At 42.6% G+C, this 24,035-nt stretch overlaps 1 protein-coding gene across 2 annotated transcripts in view; it reads right to left on the bottom strand.

The window, feature by feature from the left end:
• Window positions 1-10,903: 10,903 nt before the first annotated feature.
• The window catches only part of raf1a (Raf-1 proto-oncogene, serine/threonine kinase a), a 34,554-nt gene continuing 21,422 nt past the window's right edge, over window positions 10,904-24,035 (bottom strand). For both annotated transcript variants that reach the window (XM_080733764.1, XM_080733763.1), the window contains 8 exons: window positions 22,928-23,045; window positions 21,774-21,858; window positions 20,928-21,104; window positions 20,291-20,337; window positions 20,016-20,134; window positions 19,321-19,449; window positions 13,400-13,534; window positions 10,904-12,483 (listed from right to left, as the gene is read on the bottom strand). In XM_080733764.1, coding sequence (XP_080589890.1) covers window positions 12,346-12,483; window positions 13,400-13,534; window positions 19,321-19,449; window positions 20,016-20,134; window positions 20,291-20,337; window positions 20,928-21,104; window positions 21,774-21,858; window positions 22,928-23,045 — 948 coding nt within the window. In that variant the 3' untranslated portion in view covers window positions 10,904-12,345. The remainder of the gene's footprint in view (window positions 12,484-13,399; window positions 13,535-19,320; window positions 19,450-20,015; window positions 20,135-20,290; window positions 20,338-20,927; window positions 21,105-21,773; window positions 21,859-22,927; window positions 23,046-24,035) is intronic.

Here is a 24,035-nt window from a genome sequence, read left to right as displayed (position 1 = left end):
CAAGCTCACTACAAGCTCACAACGCCTCGCAGCGCGAGGTGTTGTGAGCTTGTGGATCTGCTATTTTTGGCTAAAGTTCTCAGAATATGGACGCTAGGGTTCAAGTGGTTAATATAAAAAAGGGGGGAAAACAAGTTTCTATCACACAAAGATTTGGAGGACCCTCTGTTGTAACTCTGAGGACCCCCTAGGGGTCCCGGACCCCCTGTTGAATCTATTCCTGCCTTCTATCAATATACCTTCAAGTGGCTGGTGATGGGAGCTGCTACGCTTAACTATGAGTCATCCAAAAGGGGGGTGTAAAAAACACTGTATATGTTACAGTGTTTTTGAGGTACCAGTGAGATTGGGACCGGAGCGCTCGTTTTGTAGTTCACCTCATGGGCAGTCCCCGGAAGGAGGTACCGCTTGCTCCACCTCGCGCCCCAAAACGAGTGCTCCTGGTCTCAGTCTCACTGAATCTCAAAAACACTGTGACATTATACATGTAGGCAAGCCATCCTTCCTTAGCTATATCTATATAACAGAACATGAACATTCGGGGTCTGGTAAACCAGTTTGCAATGTGACATACATACAGAAGCTCTGTTTACACAACTGCTGTATTCCCTTACATAATTGTAGGCTACATACATTTCTTTGCAGGGGTTGACACATCGGGCAAGTACAGGTCATGTTCTACTTGCCCGAAGGTAATGCCCACTTGCCCGAAAAGTAAATCGTCCTTTATAAAATGATAGGTACGATTTTAATTACCGCTCAATTTAACACTTATTTCTTTACTTTCTGGGCCTGTGCGATAAAATGTCATACCTCAATACCTCCAAATCCAAATACCAAATACTTTAGCTATGATTGAATATGTCTATGGGTTCACACTTGTTATTTTTTATTTTTAAATGTAGCAACAGTAAAAACAGCACATTATAGGTAAATAGTGCTCTTATTTTACATTCCACAGACCAGAAGACACAGCGCACTGGCCACGTTCAGGTGTTTAGACAGATATCTCATGTTTATAGACATTTGTGTCCCCTCTCAAATGAGCACTTGCCCTGTCGGGCAACCTGAAAGCCAACCTCACCTGCCCTGACGTTTTATTTACCTGCCGGGGGCAGGTGGGCAAGCCTTAGTGTCAATGCCTGCTTTGTTTGTTTTATTGTTTTTATGTTTGACACTTGCTTTGGCAATGTATGTCTTCTCATCTCGGCCAATAAAGTTCCTTTGAATTGAATTGTGTGTGTGTGTGTTTGGGGGGGGAGGGGGGGCATAGAGGGAAATGATGACATATCACAGTAGCCACTGGCCACCAAAAAGAGCCCTAGTATGCCCCCCTGTGGTCTAAAGTGTATTACATGAAAAGGACCCAGAACTACAGTATGAAAGGAACACATTTCAGTGTTGCAACAAGTGAGTATATTTACTCAAGTACTGTACTTAAGTACAACTTTGAGGTATTTGTACTTTAATTTCCAAGTATTACCAATATCTTTACTTTCACTACACTACAACTCGGATTCAAAGATGGTACTTTTACTCCACTACAATTATTTGAAACTAGTTTGTTACTTTGTAGATGTTGATTATTATTCCAAAACACACATTAACCACTTCAGCCATATATTAATTTTGGCCATTTGAAAATAGCCAATCTACAAGCTCACAATGTGTCGGCAATTCTAAATCATATTAGGACTTTAAAGTAGCCTATTATTAATAATACTATGTATCTTCATCTTGTTTGACTGCGAGTCATTACTTAGATGTACACTTTGAATAAAGTCTGTGGCGAGACTTTAATCAAAGTCTGTGTCCATCAGTCAAATTCGCCTTCTGTGTAATCAGTGTATTCAGCTTTGGCCATTTGGGTGCCCTACTTGCAATGGCCTTTTTGGTGCCCCTGGCAATATAAGATCATAAAGATGACATTTCGGCTATCCATCCAGACTTCAGTGATGAAGGCCGTCTTCTTTGTCATGTTGAGGCATATGGAACAATAAAATATATCTATATAGCTAGGCATCACAAGTGGGGAGAAAGTGGGACTGAGTTACTAGGGCCCAAGGTGGAGGGGCCTTAATTATTTTAGCTATTGAAAAATAGCAGATCTTCAAGCTCACAGTGCGGCACCGAGTGCCGCGCTGCAAGCTTGTAGATCTGCTATTTTTGAAAAGTTGTGAAAATATTATATATATGTATTTTTTAAGCGAACATTTGTAACTCAAATTTTGCTTCTGGGGGTCCCTGGAACTAAATATTTTGAGATGGGGGTCCGTGGCCAAATACCTATCGTTTTGGGGGTCCTTGACATGAAAAGGTTTGAGCACCACTGACATCGAAACATAGGTTATACATCTAAATATAGGCCTATCTATATCTATATAAAGAGATATATCTATATCTATATAAAGATATATATATATATCTATATAAAGAGATATATCTATATCTATCTACATTTTAATGTGACCCTCCACGTTATGATCTATTCTGCACTGCAGTGAAATGCATCCTCCTTTGACAATCCTTGAACTTTGCTTTGATGTCTCTGCAAGAGAGATTTGAGACACAGCAGAGTCACACTGTTGAAAAATGATACCTTAAGCCCTTTGAGGGCGCAGCGCTCCTCCTGAGCCTCTTCTCCCTAAGCTGTGTCTCCATGTTCAGGACTTCTCAGAGCTCCTTGGCATTTGACACAACCTCAGCAAAACCAGAGTGTCAGTATTTGGAGAGATCGGTTTTCAGTAATGAGGCAGAATGTCAGTGTGCATCAGTGTTGTTTTTGACAGCAAATTATGATTTAGTTTTAGTCATTGTCTTTTGAATAAAATGTCTTTTAGTTTTAGTCATAATTTAGTCTCCTGAAAAGTTTTAGTTTTAGTCTAATTTTAGTCGACTGAATATCATAAGATTTATTTTGGCAGGCCTTGATGGCATGGTAATGACTGATTTTACACTTGTTTGTGTGCTTTAAATAGCCGATCTACAAGCTCAGAACGCGTCGCACTGCGACGCGTTGTGAGCTTGTAGATCGGCTATTTTCAGCATGTAACACCTGAGAGCAACCAAATATAAAATGACTCCCTTCTCCACTAGTCCCACCCTAACGTTTTAGTCTAGTTTTTATTGTGTTGACGAAATTGTCAATATATTTAGTCACCATAGCTTAGTTTTTTTTTGTTTTTATTTAGTTTTCGTAAGTTTTCGTCATAGTTTTAGTCGACAAAATCAACATTGGTGTGCATTTAACTAGAATTAAAGCAGAAAGTTCACCTAGTTAGTGACGGTACGCTTGATGCTTGACACACCATACACCTGAACTGTTGTGAATGACAAAACATGCTAATACAGCAAATCTATTTTGGTCACTGGGTTATGTTGTATGTGGGCATTTAATCCTAATCTTCCTCAAGGAAAAATAAAAATATATTCGCTATTCAGCAATTCCAGCAGAATCGTTGCAGTGGGAGTCAAACTGCAGCCGTGGAATACATTGGAGCCAATGAAAGCCCGGCGGTGGACCAGCTTAGAACAAACACACCATTTCTGAACGACTGCAACCTTTGTGAAATACTCAGCCCAAGGAGAAAACAAATTATTTTCTGCTGTGTTGCTTTTCGAGGTGTATACTTATCGAGCTATCTGAAGAGCACAAAGTAACTTTCTGAACGTGCCAAAGTATCGCGAGACTGGCCATCATTGACAGCCTGATAACCAAATATCGTGATACTACGGAGCCAGAAATGTGTGCACATCAGAAAAACAAATGATTTAAGAAAAGAAAAGAAGAAAAAAAGCGATGTCTTCTTTTATATTCCTGAATCGATTGACTGACAACGGACGCAATCAAAATAATAGTGTTTGTTCACAAGCTGGTCCAGCCGGCTGCCATTGACTCCAATGTATTTCACAGAGCTTCCGCTTCCAGAGGACAGCTGCCTGCCTCTGAAATGTCAACTCCTGTTGTTCTATTGTTTCGTTCTATTGTTTCCTATGTTTTTAGGCATGTATCCAGTTCCCTCTGACTGAACAGAACATGCATTTTGTATGTTCTGTGCTACATTCATGAATGACGAAACTGCTATTTATGTTTGACCAGTCACTTGGGCCCTCTTTTTCTGCGTACCCAAGCCAAGTTCTTGTGATCTTCTCACCATTTCAAAAGGCCACAGGCAGCGTCAATCTATGCGAATATGAGATGGCCGAAGAGCAGGATTACTGGAAGGAACACAATGGTCTCTACAGACTCAACCACTAATGATGTCTAAATGACAGTAGCCTGCACATGTGCTGATGCTGCTTTACCTTGAGAACTTCTGGTTGCTGGGTGTGTGTTGGTCAGGGTGGGTAATGTTGCTGTAAAGTACCTTCAGAACTGCTGGTTGTGCTGTTGATCCTGTACATGTAAGGATGATTAACAGACATGATGGGTCATAAAGGCCAAGGGAACACCACATAATAATATCTGAACATTTATTCAGACCTGGGAGCTTTTTTTTTTAAAGCATACACATTATAGTCCAGCAGGTGGCAGTGTAGTCACTATTGACTTTTAGCAGTTTTGATTAAAGGACAAAAGTCTGTCTACTAGGTAATATCCTGAACTCAAAGTCCATTCTACCTCTTATTGTCTCCACCAGCCGAAGGCTGAGGGAGAGTATGTTTTCCCCTCCGTCCGTCCGTCCGTCCGTCCGTCCGTCCGTGCGTGCGTCCGTCCGTCCGTGCGTGCGTGCGTCCGTCCTCGCAGTTTGTGAGCAGCTAATCTCAGTCACCGTTGGCCCGATCGCTGCCAAACTGAGCACACACACTCCCTGGATGCCAATCTAGAACCTCTGCCCCACATTTTTTAAATCAGCCTCATGGTGGCGCTATAACAGGCCGATTTGTGTGGCCTGGTTGTTACCAGCTAATCTCCGGCGCCGTTGGCCCGATCGCTGCCAAACTGAGCACACACACTCCCTGGATGCTAATTCAGAACCTCTGCCCCACATTTTTAAAATCAGCCTCATGGTGGCGCTATAACAGGCCGATTTGTGTGGCCTGGTGGAGACCTGTGCTCGGAAGAGCACTGCTTCTAGTTTTATATGCATTACTGTTACTTAAGTCAACTTGTATTAGTAAAATAAATCCTAACCTACATGCACAAAATGTGGCTACATTTTCTTTTGACTATTTGACTTATTGTATCCTACTGGCTCACCCACTGGCCCGGGGACCGCACCAGCTAGGACGACGTAAACTCTGCAGGAGGAGTAGGAGGAAGGCCCAACACCCACTGACAGCCACCCCATCCCGTAGGAGTGGGTTCTCAACCTGTGGGTCGGGACACCTGGGGGTAGGACAGTGTTCTCTCTCTCTCTTTCTATAGCGCCTCAACTTGCAAGCTACTTCCTTGGCCCTTGATGTAAACATAGCACAGCTCTACACGACATGAACTCGTAGTGGCGAATATGAAGGTCCAAACTGTGCCTCATGGACAAGCTCCTGCCTCCTACATTTGAGCCTCGACTGCCTGTCTGCAGGCGGTGTTCACGCGGCTAGGGCCAGGCTCCTGATAAACAGGAGGCTCTTGCTTCAAATTTACAGACCTCTCAAAAACAAACTAGTCAGACAGACTACTACTAGACCTCACACCTAACTGTGGCTCATTATGCTATAGGGTGGCTGAGGGGTATGGCAACTTGCAACAGGCCTGGTTTTTCAAGATACACAAGGGAACAGTACCCATGTACCTTGTCTAACTACTTCAAAAGAGTGCAACATCCATGGGTACAAAACCATAGGGTGCGCCACTGATCTCAGATCCCAGATTCTGCACAAACATGCCCTAACACCATGTAGGGATGGGAGGATAATCGCTATTATTGTTTATCGTGATAAAAAAAACACTCACAATAATCGTATCTTGGAGATTTAAATTTATGGTGAAATTGTCCTCAGTCATGCACTGGGATCAATTCACCTTTTATTTGCCAAGCTCAGCTGCATAGAGGATTTACCATTTAAACCTTCTATTGGTAAAACAGACCTGGAAATAACGTACTTGATACAGGCTTTTTTTCCACACAAATCTCTTGTCTGCAATTAGCAACTGGACCTTGGCAAAAGTCTTCAAAAAAGTCTTCCAGCTTACCAAAAGAAACCACTCTCTGTAAATATACTTTTATTGCTGCTAGTATTGATGATTTATTGTATGGTATTGGTAAGTGAATACACAGGAGTCAGGACCAAAATGGAAACTAGAACTGCACTCTGTTGAGGTGCCAACTTGCGACTTGTGCCAATTATTGCGACCGTAGGTCGCAGTTTACTCAGAACCTTAACAGCTTGCCTGGACTTCCGGACGTCCAGACGGGTAACGCCTGACACTGTGGTTCCCCTTACACATCACATGACATTACAGGTGACATCACAGTGATGTCAGATACTCAGAGCAGGGATCTCCATATATGGGCATAAACAGGTGACATCACGGTGATGTCAGATTCTCATATATGGGCTAAAAAGGGATTCTGTTAGGGATCTCCATATATGGGCATAAAAGGGATTGTATCCCAGAGACAGAGATCTCCATATATGGGCATAAAAGGGATTGTATGTATAATTTCAGATGTCATAGACGTCATAGGACTTTCACATAACGAATGTTTGGTGTCTCACAGCAATATCTCCATATACAGTACATGGATCTCCATATATGGGTACCAGGGGTCCCCATATATGGGTAACTGGTCCGATATACATCACTGGCCAGATGACCAAGACATGGCGCGACCTCAAGGTCGCTTGCCGCCCTTAGGCGTCTTACTGGTATTGTTATTGTATGTTGCTTGGCATCGATGAGTTTGTTTTCTTAAAAAGCTATGAACTGCATGAGAAACTGGGTTAGTCTGTTATCTGCTTAGATAGGACCAGCAGAATCCAGGGAGTAGCTACAGGTTGAAGGTCACACAGCTGCCATCAGAAGAGTGGGCCTTTGTTTTACCATTCACACAGCTTAGAAGAGGAGTGCAATGTTTTATGTTTTTTGTTTAGCCAATTATAAGCTGACAGTCAGGGATTAGCGGGTCAGTGTGTCTTCGGTGTAAGACGTATGTGTATGTGTGTGACTGTTACAGCGCTGTAAATAAATGTTTTCTATTATTATTATTTTAACATCATATCTGAGTCAAGGTTTGCTGTTCTTTTGAGTTTCAATTCCGCTAGACTTTTAGAGACGGGAGTCCATAAATTAAGTAAGGATTTCCAGATCAGTACTTTTTGCCAACTGTTAATAAAGTCAATAAAAAATAATGCTCTAGAAAAATATATATATATTGGGTGGAGTTGCTAGCAGTCATCTCTCCTTCACTCTCTGCTCATCTGCTGACTGTGTACAACACCCTTTCTGCTCGCCTTGTTTTGCTAAAAAGGTTCCAAAAACAACAAAAGTTTAAAACTGGACACCTTCAGCCCAAAATTAGCTTTTAAAGATTCTATTGTGGACATTCTCCTGAAAGAAAGAAAAAAATCCATCCTTCAGACAGTTAGCCTTGCTCATTCGATTATTGCATTGATGCAAGGTAAATATTTCTTGTCAATTGATTTTAATTGTTGATTTCTCTTCCTTATTAATACTGGGATTTTAATATTGTTTTATTTTGCATTTACCTTTAACCTGATTTTAGCCCCCATCTCCATCAAGAGTTCTTAATCTGTATGCCTGGTTAAATAAAGATTAAATCAAAAAATATACTTATATGCCATTGCCTCATCATCCTATAGTCTGGGTAGTCTCTCATTCCATGTGAAATACATATATTTTTTAACCTCTTCACACTTATGTGATGAAATGCCCTAGTAATACAATAGCAACATGATTAATTAGTATTGTTAACTATCTGCTCAATTCATCTAATGTTCCCTATTAGTGTAGACCCGAGTTTTATAAACATTCAAAATCTAAGTAGCCCTAACCCTGTAGCCTATATGAAAACATACCTTCTGAAAGCTAGTGCGGTCTCAAGGAAAGACATGGCACCCATGCATTTCCAGCTCTTGTTTTCCAGTTCCTGCCTGGCTCCTTTTTCTTCTGTGTCCCCGATTTTCTTTACATTTCTAAGCATCTTCACCTGAAAGCATTTCAAAGTATAAATAAGGTTAATGTCAGCCATCAGACTCAAAGTAACAAGTCAAATAATGCCAGATATGAGTAGAACACCCATATTAACGCTCATATTAATATATAGGCCTACTGCTCAAAGAAATGAAGGGAACCAAATGTTCCCTTCATTTATTTGAATTTCTTTGAGTATAGTACTGTAGTACTGCTCAAAAAAAGCTCAAAGAATTTCTTTGAGCAGTGTAGTTATGATATTGTCATTATTATGAATGTTGGAATATTTTTCTGCATTTCTGTGCTCACTTTATTCGCAGATTCGTCAGATCATCATAAATGTGGCTTTATTGTGCCGTGCGTTCGAGTACACTTAGTCACCCTAAAAAAACTGAAGATACACAAGTGGAAACCTTGAATGTCCAAGACCGTTCGTTTTGTATTTATCATTTTAAAAATGAACTAAACTAGTGAAAATAGCAGATCTACAAGCACACAAGATCGGCTGTTTTCACTACTTTTGTGCGACAGCCTTGTATGATGAAGCAGGGCTTTAGGTGAAAAAAATGTAGAAACTTGAAGATACAAGGTTTCTGCCCGACAGTGATGATAATAGGCATACATGCAGTGTCATCATACTGTACCCAGCAAGCATTCAAACATAGCCTACAGTAGCCACTAGATGGAGCCAGTCCTTATGCCCGGACACCAGGAGGAGCTCTGGGTTCTGGTCATGGTCTTATTTAAGGCAGTCTCTGAGGCCTGTCAGGAAACAGAAATAGAACAGATAAACACATTTAGCCAAACTGCTGCAGAAATAGAAGGCCAGAGGTCACCACAGTCAGATGTATTTGATCTTGACGTGAGTCACCATTTTCGATGACACCAAGGTTTAATTATTCCCTACAAAAGGGGGCTTGAAATAAAAATAGTCAAGAATGCTTACCCTGAAATTGGTGGTAAAAAACCTGAAAAAAAGAAAAAAAAAAGAAAACATTTGTTGACTAAGACTAAAAGACTAAGGTTTCAATATTTAGTCGATTGAGACTAAACAATTTCGGAAGATTAAGACTAAACAGTGTTATTTAAAAAACTTCGACTAAATCTGTGCGGTCACAATTAACACGGCATGCGATTAAGACTAAGACTAAATAATTTCAGAAGACTAAAACTAAATGTGTGTTATTCAAAAGACCAGGACCGAATCAGAGTTTGCTGTCAAAATAAAACACTGAAAAATGAAGAATAAAAACTAAAGGATCAGCTGACTATAATGTACAAGGACTTAAAAGTTGTGACTTGAAGGTTGCTGGGGTCAGGTGGTCTTGCCCAGCAGGATGTAGATAATGGGATGTTTACCTTCAAAACAAAACGGGACTGTCTTCTTCTCCCTGGGCAGCATGTGACCAGTAGCAGGGGTGTCGCACCAAATTCTGGGGGGCCCTGGGTGCTTTGCTTTAACTATTGAAAAATAGCAGATCTACAAGCTCACAGCGAGGCACCGGGTGCTGCACTGCAAGCTTGTAGATCTGCTATTTTTGAAACATTTAGAAAATTTGTTCCAAGTCTTTGAATATTTCAAATCCTTCTAAGGTTTTTTTTGAAAAAAATGTTTCTATGTCAGTGGTGCTCAAACGTTTTCATGCGAAGGATCCCCAAAATTATATGTATTTGGCCTTGGACCCCCCCCCCATCTCAAAACATTTAGTTCCGGGGACACCCCAGAAGCAAAATTTGAGTTACAAATGTTCACTTAAAACATAATTATATTCAAAGATTTGCAGTTTTGCACACATTTTCACAACTTTTCAGAAATAGCAGATCTACAAGCTTGCAGCACGGCACTCGGTGCCATGCTATGAGCTTGTACATCTGCTATTTTTCAATGGCTAAAGTATAAAATAATTCCAGGCCCCTCCTCCACCTTGGGCCCTAGTAACTCAGTCCCACATTTCCCCCCCTTGTGACACCCCTGACCAGCAGGGCCTTGTTGGCTGCTGTGTTGCTCCAGTAGCAGCTTGCCAGTGGCTGTGCAGTCAGTGGTATTAGGCCCACCATGGTAACAGTCCCCCTGCTGGAGTCTCTGGACTAGGGGTGGGACGATAATCTTTATCATTCATCGTGACAAAGAACATATAGCTGCATATCCGGTACCATTTAAACCCTGAATAATTGGTTAAACGGACCTGGAAATAACATACTTGATACAGTCTATTTTTCACCCACTACCAAATCTCGGACAAAAAAAAAAAATGCTGATCTACAAGCTCATAAAGCGTTGCGACGAGTTGTGAGCTTGTAGATATGCTTGACGGAGGACGATATCACGATATCCTAAGTGTTCTTTATCACGATAAACGATAATATTGCGTATCGTCCCATCCCTGCCTGTGACGTTCCACCACGTTGCCACTGCAACAGCAAATATTACACCCTGCTACCAAGTATTGCACATGTGTGGGGATTCCACTGCGGGGCCCGTTTACAGGACGGCAAGCTGTATATAATCTGCTGGTTTCAATTCCTCTGTTCAATTTCAAACCCAACAGATCACTAGTAAGTTTGAAATTAGAATACGTTTTCAATGTTTGGGGGGGATGCAGGTTAGGTGGGCACCTTTGACATCTGGGCACCTCGATGTAAAATTGCCCATTTTGTCCAAAAGGTTTAAAAAATAAAATGAAAATCGGAAAGGCGGATATATACGTTTTCACCCCAAACCGTTTCACAATAGGGATGTGGCAGCCAGAGTCCTTGACATGGAAAAGGTTTGGGGGTACTCCTGCACTAGCAGACACCAGACCAGCATTTGGCAAAGGAATTTAACTTAATTTTATTAAAACAACAGTGAATAAAGAACTTTCTCACCCCATAAAACGTTTTAACCTCTTGAAAGAGACAGATAGACAAAAAAAAAAGACAAAAAAAAGAAAAAGAAAATGCAAATTAGTTTCCAAATCATTTTGTAAATATTTAAGACAACTGCCAAAATATCCAGCTCATGACGCCCATGGCCCGTGATAAGGAGTGACCATGTAGCTCGGATCAAGGTTCTGGACGGTTGACACATATAGCCATTGCTTTTGTTAAAATGTGCAAATTCAACGTTTTTCCTCAATCACTCATGCTTCCTGTCTGACAGAATATAATCCTCCAGAACGACAGAAAAAAAAAGAGAAAAAATAAAATAAAAGCAATTAAAAGATAATGACAATAATAGAATTCCCATATCTATTCCATTCTGATTAAGACAATGCAGAATCAAATACTACTGTGCAACTAAAGCCCGATTTATACTTCGTCGCACGCCGTGTCACGCGCCGAAAACAGCCCCGATCTACAATCTTACGACGCGTCGCCGTCGAGACCATTTGTGGCACGCGACGCAAGTCGTGCGACAGGGTATAAATGGAGCATTAAATGGACTACATCCAACTGCTTTCTTTTGATGGTCAGAGGTGAAGTTGTGCAGAGTAAATAAGACTCGTTCATACTTCGCGCCGTACGGCCGCGTCGCTCGACCGCAAACAACGCGCTTTTCTTAACGCAGCGTCTCTGTCGAGCGACAGGGTCGTGCAACCGAGTTATGAACGAAGCCTCGGTTCAGGCTTTGTTTTCACTTAAGGCAAGTAAGCTTTTTGAAGGTCCTCTTCATCAGAAACGCTTTGTGCAGAGCTCAAATCCAAGAAAGAGACAATTCAGTCTCTCTCTCTCGAGCCTCCTTCAAACGTCTGTGTATGTGTGAGTGAGACTCTAGGTAGCTGTGCGTGCACGTTGTGTGTTCCGTCTTTTAGGTAGGTGCGCGTGCACGTAGCACGTCTCGTCTCTAAAGAGGTGTGCGTGCACGTATATATATATACACATTTAATTAACTGCCATGCCGCAAATGACGGGTGGAACGGGTTGTGTGGGGCGTCAGTCCTTGCAGAACGCCAATCCTTGCGGAAAGTCAATCGCTCCTGTAACGGTTAGCAAATGACCGGCTACGTCCAGAGATCCATCGGTTGTTGATTGACTCCCGCCAAATCGATCAAACCCCTCCATAGTCGTTTTCCCCAGATTCCACTTCTAACCCACTCTCCGCTCTTCCTGCGGTACGCGTTTAATAAATGTTCGCGTTTACAGCTGTGCTTCGTTGCGTGTGTATGTGTGTGTGTGTGTGTGTGAGAGAGAGATATTTGGCGGTGGAGGAGCAGAGAGAGGGGGGGCAGCAGAAGGCGGTCAGAGTGTGAGTAGTGCTGTCTGAAGCTCTAGAACACAGGCAGTCTGGAGGTGAGCGTGAAGACGTTGATGTCCTCGGCCTTGGAGGCGCGGTGCAGCGAGGGCTCCGAGGCGCTGCGGTTGATCTTGGGGAGGGCGTGCTGCAGGAGCTCGATGGACGACAGGATCTGGAGACGCCGCACGTGCAACCACACACACACATAAGACGGGAAAAGGAGAATAAAAAAACAAAAATCCATTATTATTTGCCTTAATTGATAGTACAGTAGACAGACAGGGAACAGGGAGAGAGATGGAAAAGTGAAATGCAGCAAAGTCACACCAAATTCTGGGCCCTGGGTACAAAGATTCACTTCAATTATTTTGTGCTTTAACTATTGAAAAATAGCAGATATACAAGCTCACGGCGCAGCACCGAGTGCCGCGCTGCAAGCTTGTAGATCTGCTATTTTTTAAAAATCGTGAAAATTTGTCCAAGTCTTAGAATATTTCAAATACTTCTAAGGTTTTCTTTTGAAAAACCTATGTTTCTTTGTCAGTGGTGCTCAAACCTTTTCATGTGAAGGACCCCCAGAATGATATGTATTTGGCCACGGACCCCATCTCAAAATATTTAGTTCCAGGGACGCCCCAGAAGCAAAATTTGAGTTAGAAATGTTCGCTTAAAAAGTACATTATATTTAAAGATTTGCACACATATTCACGACTTTTCAAAAATAGCAGATCTACAAGCTCGCAGCGCGGCACAGGTGAGCTTGTAGACCTGCTATTTTTGAATAGCTAAAGACAGGCCCCTCCACCTTGGGCCCTAGTAACTCAGTCCCACTTTCCCCCACTTTTCCCACAGGGAGCCCTCGAAAATCCACTAAAAGCAATAGGAAAAAAGCCTAGGCAGCAATCTACATGAGTTATGGCAAAACTATGGCTGTCAAAGTGTGAATACAGTGAGGAGTTAAGTGTCTTTGCTCCAGGGACACGCACAGCCTGGGTGGTCCTGGGCGGGGGGGTATTATAAACCAGTGACTTGGTGATTACCAGACAGCCTCCTCTCTCTACAACCCACTCAACATGGCTGGTTTTTACCTGCGGGAAAAGCGGCCTCCCCTCCTTGGTCTTATTGATGCAGTCGGCCACCAGTCTCTTCATGGCTTTGGGGCAACTCTTGTAGAGTTTACTGAGGTCTGGAGAGAGGAAGCATCGGCCCACCATGAAGATGATCTGACAAATGAGAGGACGGAGACAGTGAGCAGTAGTTAGAGGACGTGTATTTGTCTGCAATGGTTGGTTCCCATTCCCAAACAAGTTTCATGGTGTGTGCCATGTGTCTGAGATAATGTAAAAAAATAAATAAAATAAAGTATATAGAAGCCTCATTATCTAAGCTCAATTCACCCTTTGTTAGCCTTCTGGTTGGTCCCTGACTGACCAACCAGCAGGCTCTATCTGCCTTGTCCCGCCCTGGTTCCGCCTTTTTTTATGTTGAATTTGTTAAAACATACTTTTTGGAGAAATAAAAACATTTAAAAACATGTGTCACATGAGTCACATACTGCCACTGAGCAGCTCCATTTTACTGAAATCAAATTTGAAATGAGAATTGAACACACAGAATAACAATAAGCAACTGAATTAAAATGGTAGTGGATGGGAGTGTCCCACCGAGTGTCCCACCAAGACACAGCAACCAACGCGTGTGAAGAGGGGCGGGACTTGACGAAGGGTGAATTATGGCCCATGGGGTTTGAGTGATAAATACTTTATTAGACGTTTGCATAGGAAAAGCACAGCACAGTTCAGACACAAAATCTACTAATAGGATTTAACGCGCAAGAAAACACAATGGCTTGTTTAAATTGGAGTCCTTTTGTCCTCAATTCATAGTGACTGTGGCTATCGGCACCGGATGACCCGAGACAAATATCAAGCGGCCTGGCTGGCATCCCAAACGCCCAAGCTATCATGGTGGCATGAGCATATGTATGCCACCGTATACTCAGCGTATGCTAAACACATTTATAGCAAAGCTATGTGCTTGAAGTGCTTCCAAATCAGCCGAGTCATTTCAAGCAGGTGACAATGAATCACTAATATTCACGATCTACGGGGCGGGTTGACGAGACACTACTGTATGTCTTCAAAACAACCGTTAGGGCTGTCACGATTATGACATTTTACATGACGATTAGTAGACACTCGAATAATTGCGATTAACGATTTAATTGTGTTTTTGTCGTTGACAATTACATTTCTGTTTGGCTTGTAGGCTCTGAAGTTGCACATGGCAGTTATGACACATAACATAAATATACAAAGAAATGAAGGACATATTTGACAACTTAACACATTTGACAACTTAACACTTAAGAACATTGATAGTGGAAATAGCAGCTCTACAAGCTCCGAGCAACGAGCTTGTTGATCTGCCATTTCCACTATTTTTAAAATGTTACTTTGAACATATATTAAAAAAATTCAACCAGTAATCGATTGACCATTATCACAAAATAATTGCGATTAGACGATTAAGTAATAATTGTGACAGCCCTAGCAACCGGCATACAGGCCATAAACAGAGCTGCTGGATTTTGAGAGAGAAATGAGCAGGCAGGTCTGTGAAAACAAGCCCAAAAGAAGAGACTATATAGGCCACACTTTAAACCTATGCATCGAATTTTGGAAAATGGCCGATCTACAAACTAAACCCAAGCCCCCAGAACCTAGGGGGAGGCCTGAAGCGTCATGGGGCCCGTTTTGAGGTACTGCAGTTGGGGGCCAGAAACATGAACGCGCATCTAGGCTTCTTTGTATTGACTGCGAGTTCATAGCGGAAGTGCTCGTTCATGAATTGGAGCCCCAGCGCGTCCATGAACAAACTCGATGATGCAAAACGTGTCACTTAGGCCCCACTACGTCACGTTTCAGAGGCATTTCAAACGCGGAAGTACGCTTCATGCGCTGGGTGAGCAGCTCAATGCAAGTGGACGGGCGGGAATATCTGGTGCCCTCTCTATACTTATTATAACTCTATGACTAAACCTCTGAACAGCAAAAATCGGGTATGGGAGTCCCTGGCACAAAATATTTTCAGATGGGTGTCCGTGACAAATACATTTTAATTTGGGGAGTCCTTGGCATGAACAAAACATTAAAGGTTTGAGAACCACTGATTTAAAACACGGCAGCAATCCCAAACACTTAAAAATAAGCCCCAAAACCCACAGCCACCAATATTTTACAAGCCACATTTAACAGAAAAACAAGTCGCTTTATGATAAGCGGACATGGCCACCCTGGCCATAAATTGTATAAGAGGACAGATGAGGACTGTAGAATGGTCTGAGTAGACAGACATACATAGAAGCACAAACACACATAGGGTTGTGTTACTGGCTCTAAAATTAGTCGCGTGGCTCCAGGGTGGCAGGGCTTCACAGACAGCCAGCCAGACAGGCAGGCAGGCAGGGAACACTACCAGTGTTGCCATATCTGCTTATTACGTTATTATAAGAGACTTTGGGCTAGTTTTTTATGTAAAGTCTCTTGTAAAATATTGATGTTTTTTTTAAGTGTAGCTCAGGGGTCTTCAACACGGGGTCCGGGACCCCTAGGGGGTCCTCAGAGTTACTACAGGGGGGCCACCAAATCTTTATTAACCACTTGTCTTGAACCCTAGCGTCCTTATTCTGAGCACTTTAGCCAGAAATAGCAGATCTACAAGCTCACAACGCCTCGCGCTGCGAGGCGTTGTAAGCTTGTAGATCGGCTATTTTTGGCAAAGAGCTTTGGTGAAGAGGGGAAAAAGTGCAGACTATGTACAGAGTAAAAGGTCAAGTTTATCAAACTGGGTGAGCCACTGCCACCAATAGTTGCTCATTTGGGCTTGCTTTCAAAAGTATCGATTATCTTTTAAACCAGTGGTTGTCAAGGACCCCATCATTAATATGCATTCCCATCAGAATCTTGTACCGCCTTCTTTTGGGCATGTTTTTTTTTCTTTCTTCGTAGGCCTAGTTGCTCACTTCTCTCGCAGGGATTTGGCAACGCTGAACACCGCAGTACACAAGGTCCACGTGCTGGAGAGAAGTGGGTCAGCCGTTCTTATTCTGTTTGACTTGTTTAAATCAAACAATGCGCTGAAAGGTCACGGGCCTACACTCCATGACCAATCACTTTGTGTTGAGACAGGGTACATTATGGTAAGCCACGGGAACGGCGCACGGGACGGAGGACAAAGGTTGCTGGTTAGAATTTAGCTACGCCCAGGGGCGTCACAAGGGGGGGGGGGGGGGGGAGTGGGACTGAGCTACCAGGGCCCAAGGTGGAGGGGCCTTAATTATTTTATACTATTGAAAAATAGCAGATATACAAGCTCATAGCGTTGCACCGAGTGCCGCGTTGCCAAGCTTGTAGAGCTGCTATTTTTGAAAAGTCATGAAAATGTGTGCACGTTTTTGAATACATGTATTTTTTAAGCGAAACCCAAATTTTGCTTCTGGGGGGGGTCCCTGGAACTACAAATCATTTTGGGGGTCCTTCACATGAAAACGTGTGAGCACCACTTACATAGAAACATAGGTTTTTTTAAATACCCTTAGGATTTGAAATATTCAGACTCAGCACAAATGTTCACGATTTTTCAAAAATAGCAGATCTACAAGCTCACAGCGCGGCACTCGGTGCCGCGCTGTGAGCTTGTATATCTGCTATTTTTCAACAGTTAAAGCACAAAATGTGAGTGAATCCTTGTACCCAGGGCCCAGAATTTGGTGGGACACCCCTGGCTACACCACATATTGTTGCTGTGGGGCTGACGGACACCGTGTATGTCCACAACGTCCACACCCATTCCCTCAGGTCCAGAGAAGCCAACCTCCCAGAGGTCCCCAAGGCCAAGAACTGTACCTGGGGGCAGGGGGGACAGGGCTTTCTCCGTTGCTGCCCCCTCCCTCTGGAATGCATATAAAAAGATGCCCCCTCCCTCCCTTCAAAACCACACTCAAAGCTGAGTTAAGAGAAAAGACGTGCCTTTTCTTTTTATTATTTCGTTTTTTCTTAATAAAGTTGGTTCCTTTTCTTCTATATAAAGCGACTATGGGTACTTAGAAAAGAGCTATATAAAATTTGAGCTATATAAAATTTGAGCTACTACTACCACTACCACCACCACTATAATTATAATAAACTAACTTTAGCTGTTTCAAAACTCATATTCACCATACAGTTTATATTTGTATGCTTATTACGACATAACTATTGTGCATTTCCTTAGTAGTGCTCAGACACACACCCACATACGCGCACACACAAAGTAAAATAAAACAAAAAAAATCAAGCAAGGTCGTTGCGACCAACATGAAGAGTATGGCCACTTGACTACACCGCTCTGCTTCCAACACGAACAGAGCACAAACACACAAGGCCTTGCAGAGGCTGTGGCACATTTAGCCGAACTAGCTGTTAAAAAACAAATGACTTAGGAATTATGTTCAATATGAGTGGGTGACTCTGTTACACAGAGAGCGTAGAGAAGGGGTCTTCAACAGTGGGTCCGGGACCCCTAGGGGGTCCTCAGAGTTACTACAAGGGGTCCTTCAAATCTTTGAGTGATAGAAAGTTTTTTTCTACTTTTTTATATTAACCACTTGAACTCTAGTGTCAATATTCTGAGAACTTTAGCCAAAAATAGCAGATCTACAAACTCACCAGCTGGTAGATAGGCTATATTCGGCAAAGAGCTTTGGTGTAGAAGGGAAAAAGAGCAGACTAAGTACAGAGTGAAAGGTCAAGTTTAAATGTTGATGGTTCAAGTGGTTAAATATCTGAAAACACAAATTGACATGAATCCAAAATGATTGTGCTGTCAAACAATGAAACTATATGGAATCTATGAACAGGTTGTGGGGGTCCCTGCTTCATCTCTCTCTCAACTAAGGGGTCCTTAGCCTGAAAACGTTGAAGACCCCTGGCGTAGAGGGTACAAATACATGGACCACAGGTCCATTTGGTTCCATCTGTACCCTCGCGGAGTCAAGTTAGTGATCGCAATGTAACATTACCGTCTGAGCGGGGAGATCATTCTCACAGAGACAACCAGACCAGTTACCAACAGATGGCGGCATGGAGTAGAACGCCACCGACGGAGGTCAAAGAAAATCGAGAGCTTGATCAAGAAATTCCGGTGGCTCTATCAACATCATTTGGCTAAGGTCTTCTGTTTACAAATGTGTCTACAGAACCACTTCAGTAGCTACCCTCCCCCCAATGTGTGCGTGCACCAGGGACCACTTTTACATTGTCCAAAATATCACCGAACACTCTTCAGTTCCATAGTGCTTATATCAATGGTTGTAAAGTCATTTACAATAACACACCTATGTCAGCAAAACACTTCACTAATGACATCTTTTCACAAACCACCACTCTCACTATAGGTAGGCTACACAATTACTCATTTAAACAGATGCTACTTCTGTCCATAACTCCACTGGGTACAGCCACGGAGCCGAAGAGAGCTTTTATCGAGTTTATAAAACCCACAGAGAGACTTTTCACTATGGAGACTATGGAGATACAAGATTTCTGCCGGACAGGCACGTGCCGTGCACACATAGACAAAGGGGGCTTGAGCCCCTGCCCTTTTATCTGTCTGTAAAAAGTGCCCTCTCCAGACCATGAATGCAATTTTTAACTATGGTGAAAGAAATATAAATGCCCTCTTTCCATGCCATACCTGAAGGCTGCATTCAAGAGAATTGCCTTGTCCAAACTCTCCTGAACTTGAATACAGCATCTTATGTTGAAAGAATTGCCCTCTCTGTGTATAAATCCACGCTGTAAGCCACATCTCCAGTATTGACTTGATTATGCTTAGTTCGCTGGTGGAAAATAGCCGACCTTCAAGCTCACAACGCGTCGCGACGCGTTGTGAGCTTGGAGGTCGGCTATTTTCGATATTGTCACCAAAAGGCCCTTTTAGAAATTTCCGTCCCTGCGGCTGGCCTCACCTGGTCTCTGTTTGCTATGTGAGAGTAGGGCAGCTCCCCCGTCATCAGCTCGTACAAGACGATGCCGTAGGAATACACGTCAGACTGGAAGCTGTACGGGTTGCTGTCCATACGGATGACCTCCGGAGCCTAAAGGGACACGAGAGGAAAAGAAAAACACATTTTAAACCTCAACAGTCTTAAATTCTAGCTAGATTAGTGTGTGAGTACTTATAGATTCCGGTAACGCATTATTACTTTAACCTTTATTTTATGTTTTAACTATTGAAAAATAGCAGATATACAAGCTCACAGCACGGCAACGATCTGCTATCTTTGAATATTTTTGACTCGATTCTATAAATGTCTTTGAAATCCCTTTTAAGGTTTTTGAAAAATGTATTTTCGTTTCCATGTCAGCGGTTCTCAAACTTTTTCCAAGTCAAGGACCCGCAAAATGTAATTGGCCATGGACCCCCCATCTCATAATATGTTGTTCCAGGGACCCTACAGAAGCAAATATTTGAGTTACAAAACGCTTTTAAAAAGACATATTCAAAGATTTGCACAAAATGACAAGAGTTTTCAAAAATAGCAGATCTACAAGCTTGCAGCGTGGCACTCTGTGCCTCGCTGTGAGCTTGTAGATCTGCTATTTTCGTAATAGTTAAAGCACAAATGAACGGTTAAAGTGAGAAATGACTGGTCTTACTGACCATCCACAGAATGGAGCCCGACGGCTGCTCCACCAGATGCGAGCCGCTCCATCGGGCCTTCACCGTCGCCAGACCAAAGTCCCCGATTTTCACCGTCAACCCTTCGTGCAAGAAGATGTCTGCGCTTCTGTCAAGGAAGCACCACCACAAGATCCTGAACAGGATCTACAGATTACAGGATCAAGATTGTTGCATTCATGTAGGTGAAGCAATATATGTCACACAATCACACTCACTCAGGGAAAAAAAAATAAGAGCAAAAGAAAAAAGGATACTGTTGGATTTCATGTCTCGATGAATGATGTTCTTGGCGTGCAAGTAGCTGAAACAGAGACAAAGGTTATAATGGCATTCTGCTAATTCTGTAATGTAATCAGAATTGTAATTTGTGAAATAGTGTGACAGAACTGTGACCGCACGATCGCACAATTTCCAATTGTAATGTTTTAGTAATATCGTTTCTGCTGTTGTGCTTAAGGATTGCTTTTTGCAGTTTTTGTTCAAGTTGTCCGTTTCACTTTGAGCATTGACTGTTTTTGACACTGTATATATTCTTCATTCCCCTTCTTTGATGTACTTTGCTCTTACTGTACACTGTTCTTTTTTATTCTTTTCTTACTTCTCTGTAACTTTGTAAATATCCTTATACTGCTGTGCTGCCTCTGAGCAACTGATTTCCCCCCTTGGGATAATAAAGGTATCTTTCTACCTACGGCCAACCAGGTGAAGAAATCAAAGACTGTGGCTTTAAACTTTGCATTTCATGAAATATCCCAGACATTAGGGGCTTTACGGAAAACATATTCCGTAGAGTAAGCTAGAATAGCTTACTCTACGGAATCCAAATCAATGAAATCAGTCCGAGGCGACAGAGAACTTTAATCCATGAGAATGATATTGGTGTAAACCTACTCCATGCCCTGAGCACACTGCCTGGCGATGTCTATGAGCTGAAACATCTGGTAGTTGGTCTCCTGGACGTGCAGGTGCTTGTAGAGGCTGCTGCCCTCGCACCACTGAGTCACGATGGCCAGGTTGTCCTTCGTCATGTAGCCCATGAACAACAGGATGTTGACGTGTCGCGTTTTCCTGTGGTCAGAGCGCGCACGGCGCGGAAGAGGAAATTAGGAGGATGAAAAGATGAGATAACAGTTTCAAGAAGCTCTACAGAGAATTCATCCGGGGTTCGTACAGTAACTAGTGATGGAGCTTGAAACAAAGGTACGCTACAAACTCGATAACACATTTAATGAGTACCCAGTTTCAATAAGCTTTGGGCTTATCAAGCTTGTTATCGAGCATATAGCGGCCCATGAAGTCATGTTTAAACAATCAAGACAAGAGGCGATCAAGAAATGATTACAGTACCATTCATAATATAGTCATTTAACACTTATTGCACACTAATGAATGATTGTTTTAATGAGATTTAATGATAAAAAACATCTTTTGTCAATTGTCATGTTCATAGATAGTGGTCAGCCACAAACCCAAAGCCAATAAAATAAAAAAAGATACCAGTTCTGTTCAGAATTTGTCGTTTGACGTCTTTCAACAAGATATTAGAAAATGCTTAATAATGGTCTCGATAAAAGCCCGGCTCAATAAGCAGGATCGATAAGGTGCTCATTATCAATACATATTAACGAGCTCCATCCCTATTCGTAACTGTCCAGATAGGACATATTAAGTTTGATATTTCGACCAAGAAAAACGTTAAGATTCCGGGGAAACATTGCATCCGTGTTTAGTTCTTACCTCAGGACAGCTACTTCATTTCTGAAGGCCTGGAACTGCTCTGGCGTGGGGTCAACCACCTTTAAAATCTTCACTGCTACATCACCTAGAGCCGGAAAAAATAATCCATGTTACTTGGGTGAGCAACTTGGATAATGGAGAGGGCCACGATATTTCCACACTCACTACAGAGGGCCGAAACCCTTCTCAAGTGTTTTAACTTTTTTTGTAATAAAAGCCTTCGACTACTTTTGTGCGACAGAAAATATGTCCATATATGGGCATTCACAGATATGAGCAGATGAGCATCTTCTCCAAGAAGCTGAGGCCTGAGAGCTCAGCAAGCACCTCGGCGTCCCGTTGGTGGTGCTCCACTTCTTGGGCTCCTGATTGTCCCGGTTACAGACGTCGCAGACGCCGCAGGCGTTGAGCGTTAGGCTGAGGCATCAGCAGTGTACACTCTTGAAGTCGCAGATTCCGCTTGACAGCTAAGAACTTCTGCTGAGGCGTGGCAAGAGGTGGCTGGTGCCGTTGCGCTCGCGCGTGCTGATGCTGCCCTCTGTATCCGTCCTGCTAAGCTCATTTAATGGCCACAAACGTTTTCATAACAAGGACCTTCAATATTTACAAGCGACTTCGGCGCTAGCTGTTAAGAGTATTGACTCCCCCCGAACCAAAATAATGTTGTGTCGGGGAGCCCTCCCGAACCGAAATAAACTCTGCTCCTTATTAGAGTGTGAATCGACCCTTATTGTGCAATATGTTTCTCATTGCTTAGTGCATGCGGTTGACACACACTTCTTTTTGTCTTTTTGCGTGCACCTTAACTAACTTCCATAAGTAGATCATGCACCGCTCACATCTGCTGCTATGTTCACACACTTTGTTTTCTTGTTTATCTCCTTTCCCACTTGCCCCCCCTTCTACCTTTTTCTTTTACCTGCTCGCAGCTTAATTTGGCTTGTTTTCTATTAGGCCTGGTTGCTTATTTCTCTCGCAAAAACACAGTAAGCTCAGTGCAGGAAGCTGTCGTAAGCTCAGGACGGGAAGATGCATCGTGTCATGTCACTGCCCACAAGGTTACATAACACTCGTGAATTGCTCCAATTCACTACCTCAAAAGAGACGTGTCAAACGGTCACAGATTTATGTTAAAAAGTGGCAATCGTTCTCACCGTGCCATTTCCCTTTGTATACAGTCCCGAATGAGCCCGAACCAATACGGGACTGTAGACACACCTCGCTGGAATCAATCTCCCAGTAGTAACTAGAGTCCCGCTTGTCTCTGGGTCTCTGGATTGGACACAAAAGCAGAAACATACAGAATGCCATCGTTCATGAAGTCACTCTGAAAGTGATCCAAATGATATCGTACCAACACATTCATTGTCGTTAGTTAAGAACTAGTTGAGTTTAAAAAAATAAAGACATACAGTAGTTACAGCATCATTATTGGTGTGAACAGCCCTTAAACCTGAGCAATGCTACTAGAAGCTTGCAGGCATAAAAGAAAAGAAATCGTCAAAAAAGTATTTTCAAATATCTTAGGACACAAACTCAAATGTTTTATGGTCACGGTTCACCAGGAGCCTGGATGGCTTGGTTCCAGGCTTAAAATAATTTACATAGCTTTATCTTGAAAATGTTGAGTAATGCATCATGTACAACCAAATGTCTGTATGCCATATTATATGGCATCAGTAGCTTTCCTATCTGTGGCACCACAAAATGGCCACCCTATTCTGTTTTTAATATGGTACAAACTATTCACAAGTTTCCGAAAAGGAACTTACTGGGGGAAAAGGGGGTTCAAATCACCTAACATGCGCCAAGTAATCACCATGCAGATATTCAGGTGTCACAACACAAGCTCACAGCGGTTACAGCCAGAATGAAACACAGGACAAGAGGGGCTAATAGCCAATGAACGTCTCTGCAGGAAAAGACACTCAGTGACCACGGCTATGCGCCATGACACTTTCGGTTCAATGATTACGTGGCAGTGAATGGAAGCCCGCTGGATCAGCTTGTAAACAAACATTATTTCGGAACAATTGCGACCTTTGTTATATAATCAAATATAAAAGAAGACACATCACAGGGTATACAATAGTTTCTGTCTCAGAGCTATCGCGAGATTTGGATTCAAGACAGGAAATGGTGGAGAGTCTCGCGATACTAGCTAGTTCAGAAACGTACTTTGTGCTCTTTAGATGCCTCTATAAAGTTATACAGCGTACACACCGACAGCTCATTTGTTCATGAGCTCTCCAGCCGGCTCTC

Source organism: Nannobrachium achirus (assembly GCF_963921795.1).
Source record: "Nannobrachium achirus genome assembly, chromosome: 9".
NCBI classification, from domain to species: Eukaryota; Metazoa; Chordata; class Actinopteri; order Myctophiformes; family Myctophidae; genus Nannobrachium; species Nannobrachium achirus.
This window is presented reverse-complemented; position numbering and strand designations above follow the sequence as displayed.